This window comes from Neovison vison, chromosome 2 (assembly GCF_020171115.1).
Source record: "Neovison vison isolate M4711 chromosome 2, ASM_NN_V1, whole genome shotgun sequence".
Lineage (NCBI taxonomy): Eukaryota > Metazoa > Chordata > Mammalia > Carnivora > Mustelidae > Neogale > Neogale vison.
Window position 1 is genome coordinate 58,448,985 of NC_058092.1, and position 20,154 is coordinate 58,469,138.

Below are 20,154 nucleotides of genomic sequence, written 5' to 3' on the forward strand. Positions count from 1 at the left end.
GTTGAGCATGAGAACTAAAGAGAGGTATAAAAACTAACCCCAGCTTCAAGGAATATACAGTTCAGAGTTGGAAAGAAGAAAAAAACCAAACCATACAGAAATAACAGTCAGAAATACAAAGTATTGTATAATTAATGGCCAAAAGAACTTACACAAAACTGAGTAGTACAGAAGTTCAGGGGGGAAAAAAAGCAATTGTCTATGGAAAATAAATTGAGACTAGGGATTGAGGCTCAGATTTAAATGAAAACAAAATAAAAAGAATATTTTAGACAGGAAAATTCATGGTAAAAAACACAACTAGACTATGTGAACTGGAAAGTTCAAGAAGGAGATCAACAATAGTGATAAAGGTCATGTCAGATCTTAAAACTTACATGGAAACATGTCTTTGTTAAGTATGAATTTGTATCACCACAGGATGAACTGGCAAATAAGGAACTATGGGAGTAGCAGTAGATATTAAAAATTGCTAAGAAAAATTACCAAGACAAACTCATGGAGAAAAAGTGTAACAAGTGAAAGACTGATATAAATAATGAGATAAATAGTTAACACTGGGAGAGGATCCCATTCATAGTACAGTTTTGGATATTATAAGATATTAATAAGCAGGATATTAGAGTTGTTAAAAATCGAGATTCTAAAAACAATAAACTGATTGGAATTCCAGCTCCATTACCTGATAGTTGTAGAAATTTGGGCATTACATTCTCTTATGTCAATTTAGCTTACCTGTAAAACATATGACCACCTATCTCATAGTTAAGAATTCAAGGCTTGAGGGGTGCCTGGGTGGCTCAGTGGGTTAAAGCCTCTGCTTTCGGCTCAGGTCATGGTCTCAGGGTCCTGGGATCAAGCCCCCGCATAGGGCTCTCTGCTCAGCAGGGATCCTGCTTCCTCCTCTCTCTCTCTCTCTCTGCCTGCCTCTCTGACTACTTGTGATCTCTCTCTCTCTCTCTCTCAAATAAATAAATAAAATCTTTAAAAAGAATTCAGGGCAATAATGTATAGAAAGAGCATAATGTCTGGCAAAGAATAAAGTATTCAGTAACAATCACAATTATATACCGTGAGGTTCCCAGAGGGAAGTTAACAAAAAGAAAAGGGAAAAAGTCAGAGTTAAAGATACAGGAATTCTTTGAATAGATTAAAAAAAAAATTTAGTAAGAAAACAGAGAGTTAATGACTAATAAGTCCTAAAAACAACATGCATTAGGGAGAGAAAAAAAGACAGAAAGGAGCCAGATATTAATCAATAAGGGAAAAAAAAAATTAGAGCATCAAGTTGTCACAGAGGCCAAAAGACTATTATATATCACAATACAAGGACTTTAAAGAGAAAGAAGTCTGAAAAAAGGCCATACTTTTTGTTGTTGTTGTTAGAAATGATTGAGATCTTTGAATAACATCAGAAGGATATGGGGAAAAAATGAACCTAACAATGTTTGAGCATCAGGCAGTATGAAAAACAACAATTCCATTCTTGAAAATTTTACAAAGAGACACACAGAAGTTGGGTTAAAATCCAGAGTGATGGAGGCTATGATTAAGGGATCTAAAGGATGACATAAAATCAGAGAAGGGGTTTCTGACTGAGGTAGCCAAAGATAAGTGCCAGCAATCATGGTTCCTGAGCAGAGGAGTCTAAAAGAAAGAGAACAAAATAACCAGTTGAAGGAAACTGAGGAAAGCACAAAGGTGAGAAAAGTCATGTGGTGTATTGGAAAATTGCAAGTGTACTGTATCTACTTAATGAGTAGAATACATGAAGAGAAAATAATCAGATACAGGGGTAAGTAAGAAAGAAAGAAATGAGAAAAAGTAGTTTGGATGGTTTCTGTGCACTGAGTAGATTTTATTTTACTCGGGAAGCAATGGACAAATACTTTAAGCAATATAATGTGGTTTTTAAAATACAAATTTTGGAGCCAAACTGATCAAACCCTATCTTTGCCAATTACTGACTTTGGACAAATTACTCACCCTCTTTTGTCTCAGTTTAGTCAACTATACAACCTCACAGGGTTTGTGAAGATAAAAGTGATTTGTTAAATATAAAGTACTTAATTTAAAATAGTGCCTGACAGTCATTACTCTGTACATTTTAGCTATTGAGCATAGGCATTACATAGTTCAATCTATTTCAGGCTGATCACTAGGACAGCAGTGTGTACGTTACAAACTTATCTCAGTAATACAAATGAGAAATAGTAACAGTATACTGTTTCAAAATAGAAGGACAAAAACAGATTCCAGAAGTCTTCAAGATTTTGTTTCTGACCGGACACAGAGTAAGAAAAGCTAAGAAGTCTAAGGACAAAATTCAGGTTGCTGGATTGGGTGATGGTACTGGATAATGGTGCCACCTCTCAAGATAGAGGATACAGGGAGGAGGAACAAAATTGTTTGATCAGATTTGAACATACTAAATTTTATTTTTATTTACTTAAGTAGGCTCCATGCCCAGAATTTAGCCTGATGTGGGGCTTGAACTCACAACCCTGAGATCAAGACCCGAGCCAAGATCAAGAATCAGATGCTTAACCAACTGAGCCACCTAGGAGCCCCTAAACATACTAAATGTTAGATACATATGCTTATCCAAGTGGAATAGATGAAAGCACTACAGATCTGAGGATTAGAAGTCATAACTGAAAGCATAGTTTGGGTGACAGTTACCAGTACTTACATGGTAACAGAAGCAACATCAGATAGTATCTAACCAATAAGACACTGGAGACTACTAGTTGTCTACCCAGTATCTATTCTCCTGTTACTGTTTTAAAAAAAGAAAAAAAGGAAGGAAGAAAGGAAAAAAAAAACCCTCCCATTCAAATTTTTGACTGGACATATGACTTCCTAGACTAAAGACTTATTTCCTAGCCATCTTTTCAGCTAGCTAAGTATTACCATGTTACTAAGTTCTAACCAATGGGATATGAGCAGAGTGACGGGCACAACTTCTGACAGGATTCTCAAACAAAATAGGCAAGCCATGTTCTTCAAAATTACTATTAGGAATTACAATTCCTGCTAGCTGAATACTAAATAAGTAATAAATGATCTTATACCATGTGGATGAAAGTCACATCTAAGAACAGCAGAGAAATAAGATAAAAAAGACTAGATCTGAGATTAACCCACAGAGCAGAGAAACCATACAAACTCAGATTTTTATATGAGAAAAAAGTAATCAATACCAGTTTAATACATATAAAGGGGATATTACACATAATACTATTGCATGTGGCAATGGCTTAGTAGAATGACAAGCAGGCTTAAAACGTAGTTCGTGACCCTCACAAATATTTTAAGAAGATACTAGGTAAAACAGTATCTTATGATACTGTAAAAGGTAAACAGATATACACTAACAAAATGTGTAATTTTAAGGGGAAGACTGGAAAAATTTAAGACTGCAGCTCCAACCCAGAACAACAGCAAAGGCAAATCTCAACTCCACCCAAATCTCTAACTAAGCAGACCATAATCAATTTCTCTTTCAGAACACTGCTTAACTTTCTCCACATCCTCTCCAACACATGTTGTTACACTGTTGGTGGGGATGCAAGTTGGTGCAGCCACTTTGGAGAACAGTGTGGAGATTCCTCAAGAAATTAAAAATAGAGCTTCCCTACCCTGCAACTGCACTACTGGGTATTTACCCCAAAGATACAGAAGTAGTGAAAAGAAGGGCCATCAGTACCCCAATGTTTATAGCAGCAATGGCCATAGTCGCCAAACTGTGGAAAGAACCAAGATGCCCTTCAGCGGATGAATGGATAAGGAAGATGTGGTCCATATACACTATGGAGTATGATGCCTCCATCAGAAAGGATGAATACCCAACTTTTGTATCAACAAGAACAGGACTGGAAGAGATTATGCTGAGTGAAATAAGTCAAGCAGAGAGACTCAATTATCATATGGTTTCACTTATTTGTGGAGCTAAACCAATAGCGTGGAGGCCAAGGTGAGATGGAGAGGAGAACGAAGTTGAAGGAAATTGGAAGGGGAGGTGAACCATGAGAGACTATGGACTCTGAAAAAGAATCTGAGGGCTTTGAAGGGGCGGGGGGTGGGAGGTTGGGGGAACCAGGTGGTGGGTATTATGGAGGGCACGGATTGCATGGAGCACTGCGTGTGGTGCAAAAACAATGAATACTGTTTTGCTGAAAAGAAATAAAAAATACATATACCATAAAAAAAAAAGAACACTGCTTAAAATTTGTCTATTCTTGCTTCCAGTCTAGTTAACTTGCATATATTTGACTATGACTAGTTTTATACATTATATATATATTTACATACATATATATGTATATGTTCATATTATCATGCATACATATATATCTGCATAGATATATATTATTTCCATATATATGTATGTGTGTGTATATATATATATATATATATATATATGACTCATTTGCTAGGCATGATTAGATAATGTGGTATGTCACTTAAGTATATTTTTTCAGGTAATAAACTTCTCTAAGCAATTCTGTTTCTAGTAGAATTCATTCTAAACTATACATTATATGTTACCCATCTTAAAAAAAGACTGTAATGAATCTAATTTATAATTTAACCTTTTGTTGAGTACTTTATCTCATCATGGTATCAATTATTATATCTTAATAATGTCTTCCCAAGTTTCTTTACTCTAATTGTCCCTTTGTTATATAGTGACACTTGCAGCTGAATCCATCAGTGTTCCTGCTACACTACTACCACAGGTATCTAATAAAACAGGAAGACATGAAGGCTGTCACAGGATACCAGATGGCTTTCTAATGTTATTTTCCCAAGTCAACAGGCTTTTTAATTGAAATATCATCAAACATTTCTTCATAATTAAATGCAAAAATTCTAATGCCTGTTTTCCTTGAAGCATATAAAAAAGAGATTTTTTTTAAAAGATTATTTATTTATTTATTTATTTGCTAGACAGAGAGAGATCACAAGTAGTCAGAGAGGCAGGCAGAGAGAAAGGGGAAAGCAGGCTCCCCGCTGAGCAGAGAGCCCGATGTGGGGCTCGATCCCAGGACCCCGAGATCATGACCTGAGCCGAAGGCAGAGGCTTAAACCACTGAGCCACCCAGGCGCCCCAACAGAGATTTTTTTAATGTATTGCTAGGTTTGCTCCTATTCTATTATATGGCAAATGTTTCTGGAAGTTTAAGACACTCATGTATTTTATATCTATGTATTCCTATTTAGATTTTATGTATTTAAAAAATACATAAGAATTAATAGACCTTAACTCAGTATTCTATATATATGGTTGGCAAAATAAATGCTTTTATCAATGACTCTGCGCCTAAGGTATAAACGAAACACTGTTCCCTCCTCCAACAATAACTGGTTAAAACAAAGAGGAAAACAAACACCCAAAATATAAGAGCAAGTATGGTGACTTAAGAGTTTCTGAGCACTTAAATTTTATTATAAAAAAATACTGTCAGGCGCCTGGGTGGCTCAGTGGGTTAAGCCTCTGCCTTCGGCTCAGGTCATGATCTCCAGGTGCTGGGATAGAGCCCGGCATTGGGCTCTCTGCTCAGCGGGGAGCCTGCTTCCTCTTCTCTCCTTCTGCCTGCCTCTCTGCCTGCCTGTGATCTCTCCCTCTGTCAAATAAATAAATAAAATCTTTAAAAAGAAAGAAAGAACAAAAGAGAGAAAGAAACTCAAAGCTATTCATTTACAATGAAGAATACAAATTCATTCTGAAAATAATTAGACATTTATTTTTAAGAACTGAAATTCTATTAAAAAGTAGCTTGGGCGCCTGGTTGGCTCAGTGGGTTAAGCTGCTGCCTTCGGCTCAGGTCATGATCCCAGGATCCTGGGATCGAGCCCCACATCGGGCTCTCTGCTCAGCAGGGAGCCTGCTTCCTCCTCTCTCTCTCTGCCTGCCTCTCTGCCTACTTGTGATCTCTCTCTGTCAAATAAATAAATAAAATCTTTAAAAAAAAATTCTAAAAAAAGTAGCTTCAAAACATAAAAGTCATTTTTTTAAAAAACAATCAGAACAGTCATATGTATTTTCTAGGTTCTTGAAATTTCCAATAAGGCTCCAAAGCCAAAAATATATTTTTTTACCACTACGTGGTCTAAGCATGTAACTTTAAAAATATCACAATACTGATTTTCTTAACTACATTTACAAATAGCAACTTTCCCAGAATTGTATCTTAGGGTTTCCTGACTCCTTTTCCAACTTGAACTTCCCAACATGTTGAAGGGTTATTAAGACGTGTTGAAAGTCTAAACATATAGAAAAAAGCAACTATACTAAAAACTGGCTGTAAAGGGATATACTTAGAACCAAAGCAAAAAAAAAAAAGAACCAAAGCAGCTTGGGTAAGGGCCCTAAAACCAAAACCTACCTTTGTTCCTTCTAGTTCTGTGACTTCATGTAGATTAATTTCTTTAAACCTCAGTTTCCTTTCTATAAAGTGGGGTAATGATACTTGTCTCATTAGGCCATTACAATTAATGAAATGACACATGAAATAAAACAATACCCCAGCTAAAAACAACTCCAATGTTTTAAGCCAATATAAATAGGAAAGAAAAACTTGTTGAGGTGAATATGGATTAACCTTTTTTAATTTTTAAAGTATTTTAATGTAGAAACTGAATTTAGATTTATGGTACTCCTTTCAAATTAGGTCACTGTAAAATCCTTTGTTATTCTCCAATATAATGTAACACTGTATTTAATGGTCACTAATTAAAATACATATATTTGAACAAGTAATCTATATTTCACCCTGACTTGAAAGTTAATAAAGCATACATATATTGATTTTCACAACTGATTTGCTTTTGTATTACCATATGTGACCTAGCAGCCATTAATTTCAATAGTGGTATGTGGTTTTTTTTTTTTAACTCTGTTAAAATTTTAAACATAGTTCATCATTAAATGTCTCTTGAATTCATTAGATCCCTTTACTCTTCTTCACCCCAATTTTTAAAACTTGTGTGTTAATTTATATATATATGTATGTGTGTGTGTGTGTGTGTAAAAAAAAATTAAAAAGCTTACATAGGTTTAAAAGAACTACATTCCTAAAATTATCTACAAAATTCATTAAAATATTTCTCTTTTCCTTTAACGCCCACTATTGAATATAATGAAACTGGTATCGGTTTCATGTTGCTTTCCATGTGTTAGCAAATTGTGTCTAAGAGGAAACACACAGACACATGAACAAAAAACCACACATATTATTTGTATCTTTTTTATGATTACATTTATCAATTCTATTTTGATGGTCTTTCATCCTACACCTTACCTGATTCAACCAAATCAAATTATATGTATAGATGAGTATCTGATAGAATTACTATTTTCTTTAAATTTCTTCTAAAATTTATAATTGAATTCCAAAAAGATTCTCAAATGTAATTCTTCAGTTCTTCCCTATCAAAAGTCCAAACAATATATAATGAGATACATATTTTTTATTCTAAAATATCAAAAATGTAATCTTACAAGAATTATAGAATTAACAAATAACAATATAACCACGGCTTTTAGTAATTCTTAAGAAATTATTTATGCCAGACTAAAAATTAGTATAATGATTTCCTAAAATTCACACATATAAAAAAAATCCCTTCAGGAAAAAAGCATGGCACCTAGTCTCAAAACTTTTATTCAACATTATATTGGTGTTACTTCCCAGCGTAATAAGGTAAGAAAAACAATGAAATGAAAAAGTAAACCTTTATGACTGGACATGATCATCTGTAGAAAATCCTAAGGAATCTACAAAAACTACATAATATATTAATTTAGCAATATGGACAAGTCATATGTATTTCTATATACTATCAAGGAACGACTGGAAAATGAAATCTAAAAACATTACCACTTATGAAAGCACTAAAAAATACTAAATGCTTGAGAGAGAAATTTAGTAAAATGTGAGTAAGACTTATATACTAAAAACTACAAAACACTTCTGAGATAAACTATAGATGATCTAAATAAATGTAGAGAATACACCAGGTTCATGAAACAGAAAATTCAGTATTTTTAAGATATCAAGCACTCTCACTTTAATTTACAAATTCAACACTACTCCAGTAAAAATTCCAGCAGGTTATTCAATGGAGGAAGGATGAACCTTTTCTTTTTTTAATGGTGCTAAATCAACTGGACATCCAAAGCAAAAAAATAAACCCTGACCATACATCACACCTTAAACAAAACTAATTCATGGACTTAAATGCAAAATGTAGAAATATAAGACTTCGATCAAAAACATACAGAAGATAATCTAAGGGACTTGGAGCTAAGCACAGACATGGCAGAAGTCATAAAACAAAAACTAATAAACTGGACCTCATCAAAATTAGAGTTTTCCTCTTCAAAAGACCCGTTTAATAGGATGAAAAACATTAGCTACAGAGTAGGGGAAAAAATACCTGCACACACACCTGACAAAGAACGAGTATCTAGAATATATAAAAAACTTTAAAAACTCAACAGTAAAGAAATAATCCAATTAGACAATGGGAAAAAGACAGGAAGAGACATTTTTATCAGAGAGGATATAAATCTGTATATTTTACGGCAAATAAGCACATGAAGAGATGAGCACTGAAATATCATTGGCTATTAGGGAAATGCAATAAAACAATGAGATAGCACTATTCACTATCTGTTATGTACTGAATGTTTATATTCCTCCAAAATTCATCTGCTAAAGCTCTAACTACTAATGTGATGGTGTTTGAGGTGGGGGCTTAAGGAGGTAATTAAATTTTTTTTAATATTTTGCCTTAGTTTTATTGAGATATAACTGACATATAACATTGTATGAGTTTATGGTGTACAACATACCACAACATACCAACCCACCCCGCTCCCCTCCAGCAATTCTGTTTGTTTTCATATGGTAGTCTCTTACAATTTGTCTCCCTCTCTAATTTCATCATATTTTCCCCTCCCTTCTGCTATGATCCTGCTTTGTTTCTTAAATTCCACGTATGCCTTGAGATCATATAATAACTGTCTTTCTCTTTTCTCTGACTTATTTTACTTAGCATAATACCCTCTAGTACCACCATCTATATCATTGCAAATGGCAAGATATCTCTTTTTTTTTTTTTTTTTTTGATGGCTGACAAGTATTCCATTGTATATACATACTACATCTTCTTTATCCATTCATCTGTCAATGGATATCTGGGCTCTTTCCATAGTTTGGCTACTGTGGACATTGCTGCTATGAACATTGGGGTGCAGGTGCCCCTTCAGATCACTACATTTGTATCTTTGGGGTAAACTCAAAACCACAAAATCTTTGGAGTAGTGCAATTGCTGGGTTGCAGGGTAGCTCTGTTTTCAACTTTTTGAGGATCCTCCATTCGATTTTCCAGAGTGGCTGCACCAGCTTACATTCCACCAACAGTCTAAGAGGATTCACCCTTTTCCAAACCTCGCCAATATCTGTCATTTCCTGACTTGTTAATTTTAGCCATTCTGACCAGTGTAAAGTGGTATCTCATTGTGGTTTGATTTGTATTTTCCCTGATGCCAAGTGACGTGGAGCCTTTTTTCATGTGTCTGTTGGCCATTTGTATGTTTTCTTTGGAGAAATGTCTATTCATATCTTCTGCCCATTTCTTAAGGGGATTCTTTGTTTTTTAGGTGTTGAGTTTGGTAAGTTCTTTATAGATTTTGGATACTAGCCTTTTATCTGATAAGACATTTGCAAATATCTTCTCCTATTCTGTCAGTTGTCTTTTGGTTTTATCAACTGTTTCCTTTGCTGTGCATAAGGTTTTCATCTTGATCAAGTCCCAATAGTTCATTTTTGCCTTTGTTTCCCCTGCCTTTGGAGATGTGTCTAGCAAGAAGTTGCTGTGGCAGAGATCACAGAGGTTGCTGTGTTCTCTAGGATTTTGATGAATTCCTGTCTCACATTTAGGTCTTTCATCCATTTTGAGTCTATTTTTGTGGGAAATAATTAGTTTTAAATGAGGTCGTAAGGGCAAGACTCACAAGATGGTATTTCTGTTCTTCTAAGATAAGGAGCGAACAGAGTGAACAGAGTGCTCTCCCCTACCTAAGAACACAGCAAGAAGTCAGCCATCTGTAAGTCAGTAAGAAAACTCATATCTGGAAAGCAAATAGGCCAGCATGCTTATGCTCTTGGTCTTTCCAGGCTCTAGAACTGTGAAAAATATATTCCCATGGTTTAAGCCATCCAGTTTCTGGTATTTTGTTGTCCACATAAGAGCTAAGTAAGACACTACCAGAAACGGTAAAATAAAAAAAAATAAAAAAAAAAAAGAATGGGTAAAATAAAAATTGTGACAATATCAAATGTCGGAAAGGATGAAAGCAACAATTGTTCATATGCTGTTTGCAAGAATGGAAAATATAAAACATTCTGGCAGTTTCTCACAAAACTAAACATACAACCCAGCAACTATACTCTTAATTGTACTTGAACCTGAGTGCAGAACCCTCCCTTCACCCCCATCATCCCAACCCCAAGCCCAGGCCCAGAAGGGAGGGATGTGAACTCTTTATTATGGAGGAAGTTCTGAATGGAACAGAGCAAAGACAGTATCTGGGCATTCTAGAGATGAGTATTGAAAAAGGACTTCAAAACCACCTACATTTGACCTCAGTTTATACTTTTTAATTAATTCCTTCTTTCCAGTTATCTTAACTCAGACAAAACAAAAACAAAAACAGAAACAAAAAACAAACAAAAAAACAACAACAAAAAAAACCCTACAGGCAAAGGATCCCTTGACAGAAACCTTGACAGAAACCCAATAAGAACTGCCCCAACACCAGCAAGACCCTGCATGAACGACTCCAGGGCAATGATCAACCTGACCTTTACTGTCCAGCAGACGTACCCACATACCTTTGTCCCACATTTTCCTTACAAAAACTAGGAGTACCAGGAGTATTTTCAGCACTTTGCATACTCTTCAAGACATCAGTTAGCTATCTTCCTAGTGTTGGCCTCACCAAAATAAAATCCTTTCTTATTTCACCACCACTTGTCTATCTGCCTTTGGATCTTGCCAATGGCAAGTAGCTAGCTGAACCTGGTCTGTTTGGGACCCCACAGAACAAGTGCTCTTGCTCGGGCCAAGTTACAGTATGAATGGTACACAGAGTAGACAAATCAGACAACTGGCATGAACTGTCTTCTAGAGCCACAAGGGCAGTGAGGTACACAGGGTCCTACAGCCCACTCCCCAAGGGTCCCTCTGCCCATTTACTCCTCAAGCACACACACAAGCAGCTAGCTTCATGCATTCCCAAAGAGCATTTATCCCAGAGAAATAAAGACTTATGTTCACACAAAAACCTGTATGTGAACATTTTTGGCAACTTTATTCATAATAGCCAAAAACTGGAAACAACCCAAATGTCCTTCAACAGGTAATAGTTAACGAAACTATGGTACAATCATAACATGGACTACTACGCAGCAGTAAAACCAACAAACTATTGATTTACAACTGGGAAAAATTACCAGGGAATTAAGCTGAGTGGGGTGGGGGGGCAATCTCAAAGGGTTATACACAGTACTCTTGAAATGATAAAATTTTTTAAATGGGGAAATAGATTAATGGTTGCCAGGGATAAAGGACAGGAAAGGCACAAAAAGGCAAAAGGTATGCCTACACAAGGGGAATAGGAGGAATCTTATGGTGAGGGACACGTTTTATATCTTGACTATAAATGCAAATACCCTGTTATACTATTATATTACTGTTTTGTAAGACGTTACCATTTGAGGAAACTGGGTGAGGTATATATGTAGAATCTCTGTATTATTTCTTATGACTATGTATGTGAACCTATAATCATCTCAAAATTAAAAGCTGAATTCAGAAAAATCAAGCAAACCTTTATGTAAAAACTGACTGATCTATATATTCAAAATCATCCTAATCAAAATCCTACCACGTTTTTCATCTTTTGTAGAAACTGATGAGCTGATTTTAAATATTCATGAAGAACTATACAGTTCAAAAGGTTATGCTTAACAGAGGAAATGTTTCCTTTGATTTCTGCGTAGAAATTAAAAGCTTAACGAGTTAATTTATTTCATATTATTTTGTTCTATTATATACTCAGTTAGAATTAAACTATGTTTTAAGTTCAAAGTTCAAAACTACTGCTGATTAAAATGCCATTTAAATAGGCCCCATTAACAATTAGGTGCATCAGGTTATAATCTCTGCCCTAAAGGAAATCATGTTGCGTACTGTTAAGTTTAAATGTAGATAAATCAGACAACTGAAGACAAATGGCAAATGGCCCATGAAATTCTATTTTATAAAGTTTTATTTCTATGTATTCATCCCCAAATAGTTTATTGCCAAACTTAAACAAAGGTAGCAATAACTACCACCACAACAAAACCATTTTTTAAAAAAAAAAGTCCAATAAAATTTTAATCAGAATGCAAGGCCAAATAAATGGACTTTTGTCTGGTCAATGATAGGAGAGAGTAGCAGCTTTGTTAAAGACTGAGCTCAGCATCCCCTCTCTCAGTTCATCTGCATTTCTATTTCCTGAGCATATCGTGTCCTATATCTCTTACTGATCAAAAGATCAGTAAATACCAGAAGTCTTCCTGAAAATGAAGTCCTGTAATGCTCTATCCCAGGAAAAAGAAAAAGGTGTACAAAGAGGATCTGGCATGAGGGGACAGGATCACACTACACTGGCATAATCACAACTTAACATTTAAGAAGGATTCTTAGACATTTTATATCCTACACTTATTTAATTAAACTACAGCTGTTACACTAAACAAATGAACTTTCGAAACATTAAAATATTTTCCTGGCATGTACGGCATTACCATGCATTAGCTGGAACCTGGCATATTGTTCTGAAAAGTTTATCTATCCCTAAAACATAATCTGGCACAATACCATAGGAAAGAAACTAAACATTCAAGGGATTCAAGCCTCCTCATAGTAACCTTTAATCTTTTTACTACTGTGACTCACATTTGACACTTCAAACCAGCACTCACACATATCCATATTTATAAACACATACACCCCTAAAATATTATCTCATAAAGTAACGACCCATACTACATGCATTGTGTTCTGGCTTTACTCTAACATCTTCGTTGAGGTTCTAATTTTTTTTCTCTTTTAAAAAGGGTGGTCACAGCCCACTAAATTAGTGGGGTCCCTAAATTAAGGGGTCCCTATGCCATCTTTAATTTGTAAAACACTGCTATACCATTGTAATGAAATGTTAACATCCGGGGAATCTCGAAGAGTACTGAGGAATTCTTTGTACTTTTTTGTAAATCTAAAATCTAAAATTTTCAAAATAAAAAATAAATTTAATATCCCAGTGACGATGTCTCATATACCTTTATATTTCCTAACTTCCCCTCCCCTTCCCCTACTGTCACACAATTTTTTGCATATAGCATGTTCTTAATATACACATGCTACACAAAACTTATGGGAAGGTATAGATTAGAAATGACTTCATAAGGGGAGTAAATCTTTGGCTGGGCCTTCAAAGCAACACAAAATTTCAGTTGGTGAAGTAGGAAAAAGAAGATATGCAAAGGGACACGGATTAAAAATTAACACTTGGTTTCATGCTTATAAAACAATTTTAGTCTATTAATTAAGACTCAAAGAGCAAGAATACATTAACGAAAAATTACCAAAGACCCTACTAAAGAAAAATAAAAGGTGATATATAGTAAAAATAATAATAATAATAATAATTAATTAATTAAAAAAAAAAACTGTGAGTGTACTTAGTGTACTTATATAAATTAACTGAGTGCCAGGAATGAAGTCTTATTAGAACATTATAAATTAGAAGTAAACATTATACCTCAAAATTCTGTTCCATTATGTTTCCACCTTTACTCAAACTCTCCATAATGGCCTTATTTCGAAGAATATCTTCTTCACTAAGATGTTCTCTTCTTTTTCTTGATTCTAAAACAAGTCCATTCACCAGATAAAAGTCTGCCAAAAAGTTTCCTACTCTTTCCTAAAATGAAATTAAATAATCAAAATAATAAAATACTCAAATATTTCAAAATAATAAAATGAATTAAGTTTATCTTAGATTAAAAAGAAAGTTTCAAAGTAATATATACGTTTTTCCATAACACGTAACATTTAGGTGAAAATAAATACTCCCTTTGGTAATTGAGCTTATCAAATTATCTTACATATTCTATTAAATTGAAAAATATTTAAACTATACATTTCACATTTGTAAATGAAAATTTTAAACACACAAGATGTATGGTAGTTAATCTGCAAATGAATTAAATCTAAATAAAAATACCACATAGTATTCCTTTAGAATCTATTCCCAAGTAGCACAAAGCTATCTGAAAACTTTTTTAGCTGATATTCAATCATGAGTAACAAGGAGAGGTCAGGGATAATTACTGTTCCCATTTCATAGGTAAAAAAAAAAAGTAGAATAAAAAGAAATACTCTAATTCACATAGGAATCCCTAGCACAAATAGAAACAATTACCTGCTCCAATACTCTATTCTCTAATAAGATCTAACTTCAAGTTACAGTTGCTAGCTGCTTTCAATAAAGAAGAGAGAATGACAGAATAGTCTTGCTCACTAATACAATTACAATTAAGTGCTTACGTTATGGATTAGGGATAAGGAAATGCAAGTGATATAAATGGTATCAAGGAAACAGTTGTTATTTCCTTTCAATGAAGACCTCCTTCAACATTAACCTTCAACCTTTTTCAAACCCATGGGTGGTCAGTTTCAAACACCTTGCTACAAAAACCATGATCAAAAGCTTACTGAAAACAAGCTTCCCATTTCGAACTACATGAAAATCACTTGGTCTCCATCTTACTGATGTTTTCTGGCATTCCAAAATTACATGTTTAGGGCTGTTTTCATGTCCATCTTGTTCTTGGTGGCCTTCTTACCAGTCATCAAAAAGTAAAGCATTCTGCACCTGTTTCTACCTATAAAATGGGAACCGTAAGTATTACTGACTCCCTCCTTACCTGTCAAAGATTTAAGAAGATCACCTAGACGCTGTTCAAGAGCTTTGAGCTGCTTAGTAGTAGCACTAGATGAATAGCAGCTTCAATTTTTATCTTCTCTTGAGGTGATCCTTCTAATGCTGTCCAGAAGAACAGAGTACAAATAAGACTTCAAGCCAACAAATGGATTGCAGTGTGGGAGCTTACAACTGGTAATCCTATATTATTTGCTACCAAATATGTTTTGAAAATAAAGTTTATGAACCTACATCTAATAGTGAGAATTTATCTGTGGTTGAGAAATTCTCAGGAGGTAATTCTCAGTTTTTGAAATCTTATAATGAAAGAGAATTTATTAAAAGTACATCATCATACCAATAAAAATTTTAAGTATATACATTTCAAAATCCAACCATTCCATTTTTTGCTATCTATAAGAGACAATGCAAGGCCATATAAATGGATGGTAAATGCAACATCACTTGTAATAGCAGAAAACTGGACACAATTGTGTGTCATTTATCACAATGTCCATAAATAAGAGACTAGATAAATAAACTACAATATATCCATACAATGGAATATTATGCAGTTGCTAAAAGGAATGAAGTGGTACTACTGATAAGAAAAAATTTTCTAAACATACTAAAGAGTGAAGAAAAAAGCTACAAAACAACCCAATATAACACTAGAAAAAATAAATATCAACAACTAAAGATACATATTACTATGGATACATAGTATGCAGAGAATAAAAAATGATCTAGAGGATATACAAATGCATAATTCTCTACAAAGTACTCTGGGGACTAAGTTAGTAATAAGGGATCTTTTCATGTTTTTGTATAAGGTTGTGTGGTGATTAATTTTGTATAAATTTAACTAGACTATGGTGCCCAGTTGTCTGGTCTAACACTGCCTAGATTTTACTGTGAAGGGTTTTTCTGTGGGGTTTTTGTTTGTTTTTTGTTTTTTGTGTGTAATTAAACCCCTCCCACCTTCTTTCTCTATATCCAAATCTTTGTATATAGGTACACATGTATCTACATGTAGATATATAGAGATATAGAAAGATAGTGATCTCCTACCAATTTCCTCCTCAGAGAACCCTAATAAAACCTATTTTGCTTTTCCAGTAAGAATATATTCATTTCTACTGTATGTAATAAAACATAATTTTTAAAACCCAATTGTTGAAAGCAGTAGATCTTGCCCTCACCTATGTGATTTCTTCTTTTTTTTTTTTTTTAAGATTTTTCTTTTAAGTAATCTCTACATTCAATGTGGGACTTGAACTCCTAAGCCTGAGATCAAGAGTTGCATGCTCCACTGACCGAGCTAACCAGTTGCCTCTGTGATGACTTATTAATTGTATTTAAAACTTTATAAAATGCTTCTCTTAGATCTATTTAAAAAATTTTAAATATATTTTGAATAGCCTTATATAACCTCTTGCTGGCAGATGAAATGGGAATTATGGAAAGAATTTACAATTCACAAATGAGGGAACCTCCATGGAAATTTAATTTAATGACTGTTATAGAAATGAAAGCTTATTTATTTTTTTAGAAACATAAGCTTATTTAATTCCAGTCATACGAATGGAATACTGAGAAATGGATACTGAGTGAGTAAATAGTTTTAAATATTTAAAAGTCTAATAGTAGAAAAAAGAAAGGTCCAGGGAAACGAATTCAAAAGTGTATCCCTCTTTGTGGTCTTAAGGAATAAAAGCATTAGAAATGTAATGAAACCATGTTTCCCTGTGAATAACAAGGCAGCTGACAGCAAGAATGTTTCTCAACAAAAGTCAAATGAGCTAAACTTTCTCTCCTTGATTCTGTAAGAATATCTTCTAACTCTGTAAACAACCATTATAATTCCCTATCTGGATTAAGGAGGAGGGAATAAACCATTGGGAGACAATTCAGTAAGCTACTTCTTCCGCATTTCCACCACGTTATTTTGGTAACATTAAATACTGAACAATTTTTAAAGTTGAAAAAACAAGATTTACACATACTGTTTTATCTTCCCGAAAAAGCCATCCTGTTTGGGCACGCGTGAAAGAAATTGATTTGGTTGATAAAGTTGCAGAGTAAATATCACTACTCATTAAAATGTCAACCTCTTCTTCTGTTTCCATCTCTGATTCCTGCAGTGGGGGTATAAGTTAAATATAAGAATCTAGGTTTCCAAAGGTTATTAGTACTACATATGAAAATATCAACAATTAAATGTTACAGATTTTAAAACCAAAAAGGACAGATTCTAAAAAATGTTAAGTCTTAATCTAAAAACCAATTATAGAAGTTTTAACTCTGTATCTCTAAATGAATTAAAGCTAATTATAAATCTGTAAATATGGGGCACATAAAATACAGTACTCTTATATTATTAAAGATAGGTCATGGAAACAATACTGGGTTACTGATTACAGAAATATAGAGTATGTAGAGCAATTTTAAAAGATTAAGTTGAGAGGTCTGAGACAAAATTCCCTTATCAAGATTTTCTTCAAATATAGATCAATCTTACTTTAACTCTTTTTCCTCCAAAGACCCACCCCTATCATTTGAGCCTTTCTTTCCCAATAACTGTACGTGGAAGGAATGGAAGGAGAAAGGAAGAGAAAGAGAGGAGAGAAGGAAAGAAGAAAAGCGATCCTCTCTATATTCCTTATAGCAAGAAAGGGAACCCAAAAATAAAAAACCATGGTTTCAAAACATAAGAATTAGTCTTGTTTCTGGTTTATCCTCTAAATATTTCCCAGTGCTAATATATAATAACTGATTAATAATTATTTTTTTAAATGAGAAAAAAAGGTTTGTGCTTGCTTCAGAGATAGAAGACTAAATGATCAGGTACAGAAGGGTAAATGAGTAGGTATAAAATGAGGTTCTATTCTGTAATAGGCCAAGAAGAGAATCTCTGATACTTAGGACTACAGTGTCCTAAGGGGAAAGAAAGGAGAAAAAAGCCATAAACTAGAGAAGTGACTAGGGAGTAAGATATGACTAGAGGCTGTCTTTCCCCTATCTCCAGATTTCTAGCTTCCCAAGAGGTCCATTTTCTATTCTTAACCACCAAACTTCATCCAGATATAATCTATTTCTGAACTTATAAGTCTATAGAAAAAAAACAAAAACAAAACCACAGCAATACCCTGGGACTGGAACAGGGCCATTTCCTTTACCCTTACAAGTGAAGAATGAAAAATCCTGACATTAATGCTAAAGCTGTAAGAGGTGAAAATGTAGCTCCAGTAACCAAACTAACTCTGAACACAGTTTTCTAAAGAAAAACTTTAGCTGGCATAGGTATAGAACCGTCAGGCATTATGTTTCAAATATACTCTAAATCAATTAGGATTTCATGCATTAGCTTCGGAACAATACTATATACAACACTGTCTATGAAGAAATTTGCCTTAAGTTTCAAAAACCCTCTTTTTAAATAAACTTTTGCAACAGAACTCTTCTAAAAATCACAGACAGGCCATCTCCTAACCACATCATTCAAAAAGATCAATCATTAGTAATATTTGTTAAAGAAACATTTATTGAACAGTTATTATTTATGTATATATATTAGAATAAACAATAACTATTCCCTGCCTTGAGGACTGATGCTCAAATCAAGCTTTTCTATATTTTTTTAGGTATAAAACACACACACACATACACCCTAAATACCAATCCTTTCATAATTCCATTGCTACTTTAAGATTAGCTAATATTTACACTAGTAGCCTTACTCTCTTCTATTTCAATGCCATGCTTCTAGCTCACTTGTTGCCTAGTAACTATCCTATTGTCTTTAATATGCAAGAGGTCAAATTATTTAATAAATTATCCAAGAGTCTAGAATAAAGGCTGGTGAACTATGGCCAGTAGGCAAAATCCAGTGTACTACCTGTGTTTATAAATAAATCGGAGTATAGCCACACTCATGCATTGAAATACTCTCTATACCTATTTTTAGGTTACTAAAAGCAGAGTTGAGTAGTTGTGACAGAGACCATCTGGCCCAAAAAATATATATAAATATCTAACATATTTACTCTTTCTCCCTTTACAGAAAGTGTTTGCCAAACTCCAGCCTGGAATGTATTGATGCACTGTATTAGGTACCAGAGAATACAACTAAAGGAACCATGGGGAGCAGAGGAAGAATGCCACATAAATGAATATAGCATTAGAAGCACTATAGTACCAGATTCAGTAGGAGCATGAACAAAATAATGGTCACCTGACAAAGGAGGAAGTCACACTAAGTAGACACCCCAAAAGTATGGAAGTACAAGAAGAAGAGCATTCCAGGAGGTGGAAACAATGTGAACAAAGGAATGAGGCTCCAAATGGCATGGCACATCTGAAAAACTGCAAAGAGCTCAGTATGAGGGTATCTAAGATAGTAAAATAAAAACAGGCTGGAAAAGTAAGCAAAAGTCAGGTCACAGAGGGTTCCAGGTCATGTTAAGGAATTTGGATTTCATTCTTTAGGAAACAGGGATCTTATACAGTATCATTAAAGAAGGCAGGTTTCATGAAGTTGCTTTCAATGTTCAATCTATCTCCAATATATGGGATGATTTAGAAGCAGACAAGAAGGGGACCAGGATAGTCATGTTTTGTTTTGTTTTGTTTTTTATAACTTTTTTTTTAAAGATTTTATTTATTTATTTGACAGAGAGATATCACAAGTAGACAGAGAGGCAGGCAGAGACAGAGAAGGAAGCAGGCTTCCTGCTGAGCAGAGAGCCCAATGCGGGACTCGATCCCAGGACCCTGAGATCATGACCTGAGCTGAAGGTAGTGGCTTAACCCACTGAGCCACCCAGGCGCCCGATAGTCATGTTTTTGATGACCATTTTGTAACGGTCCGGTTGAGAGATAATGAATATCTGAATTGTGGCAGTAATGGTATGATTAAAAAGAGGTAATTATAAGACATTAGGGAGACAGAAAGGACCACACTTGTTCTCTAATTAGGAAACATGGAATACAAGAAATATTTCAAAAATAACTCACAGTCTCCTGACTGAATAGAGAATGATGTCATTCATCAAACGAAGGACAATGGGAGAGAGGGCAGGTTTGGAGTTTAGAGGGGAAAAAAGAGA

At 34.3% G+C, this 20,154-nt stretch overlaps 1 protein-coding gene across 1 annotated transcript in view; it reads right to left on the minus strand.

Moving 5' to 3' along the window:
* The window catches only part of ANKRD13C (ankyrin repeat domain 13C), a 98,128-nt gene that overhangs the window by 15,918 nt on the left and 62,056 nt on the right, over positions 1–20,154 (minus strand). The window contains exons 8-9 of the mRNA XM_044238455.1: positions 17,053–17,184; positions 13,883–14,044 (exon numbers count right to left, since the gene is read on the minus strand). Of these exons, the coding sequence (XP_044094390.1) occupies positions 13,883–14,044; positions 17,053–17,184 (294 nt within the window). The remainder of the gene's footprint in view (positions 1–13,882; positions 14,045–17,052; positions 17,185–20,154) is intronic.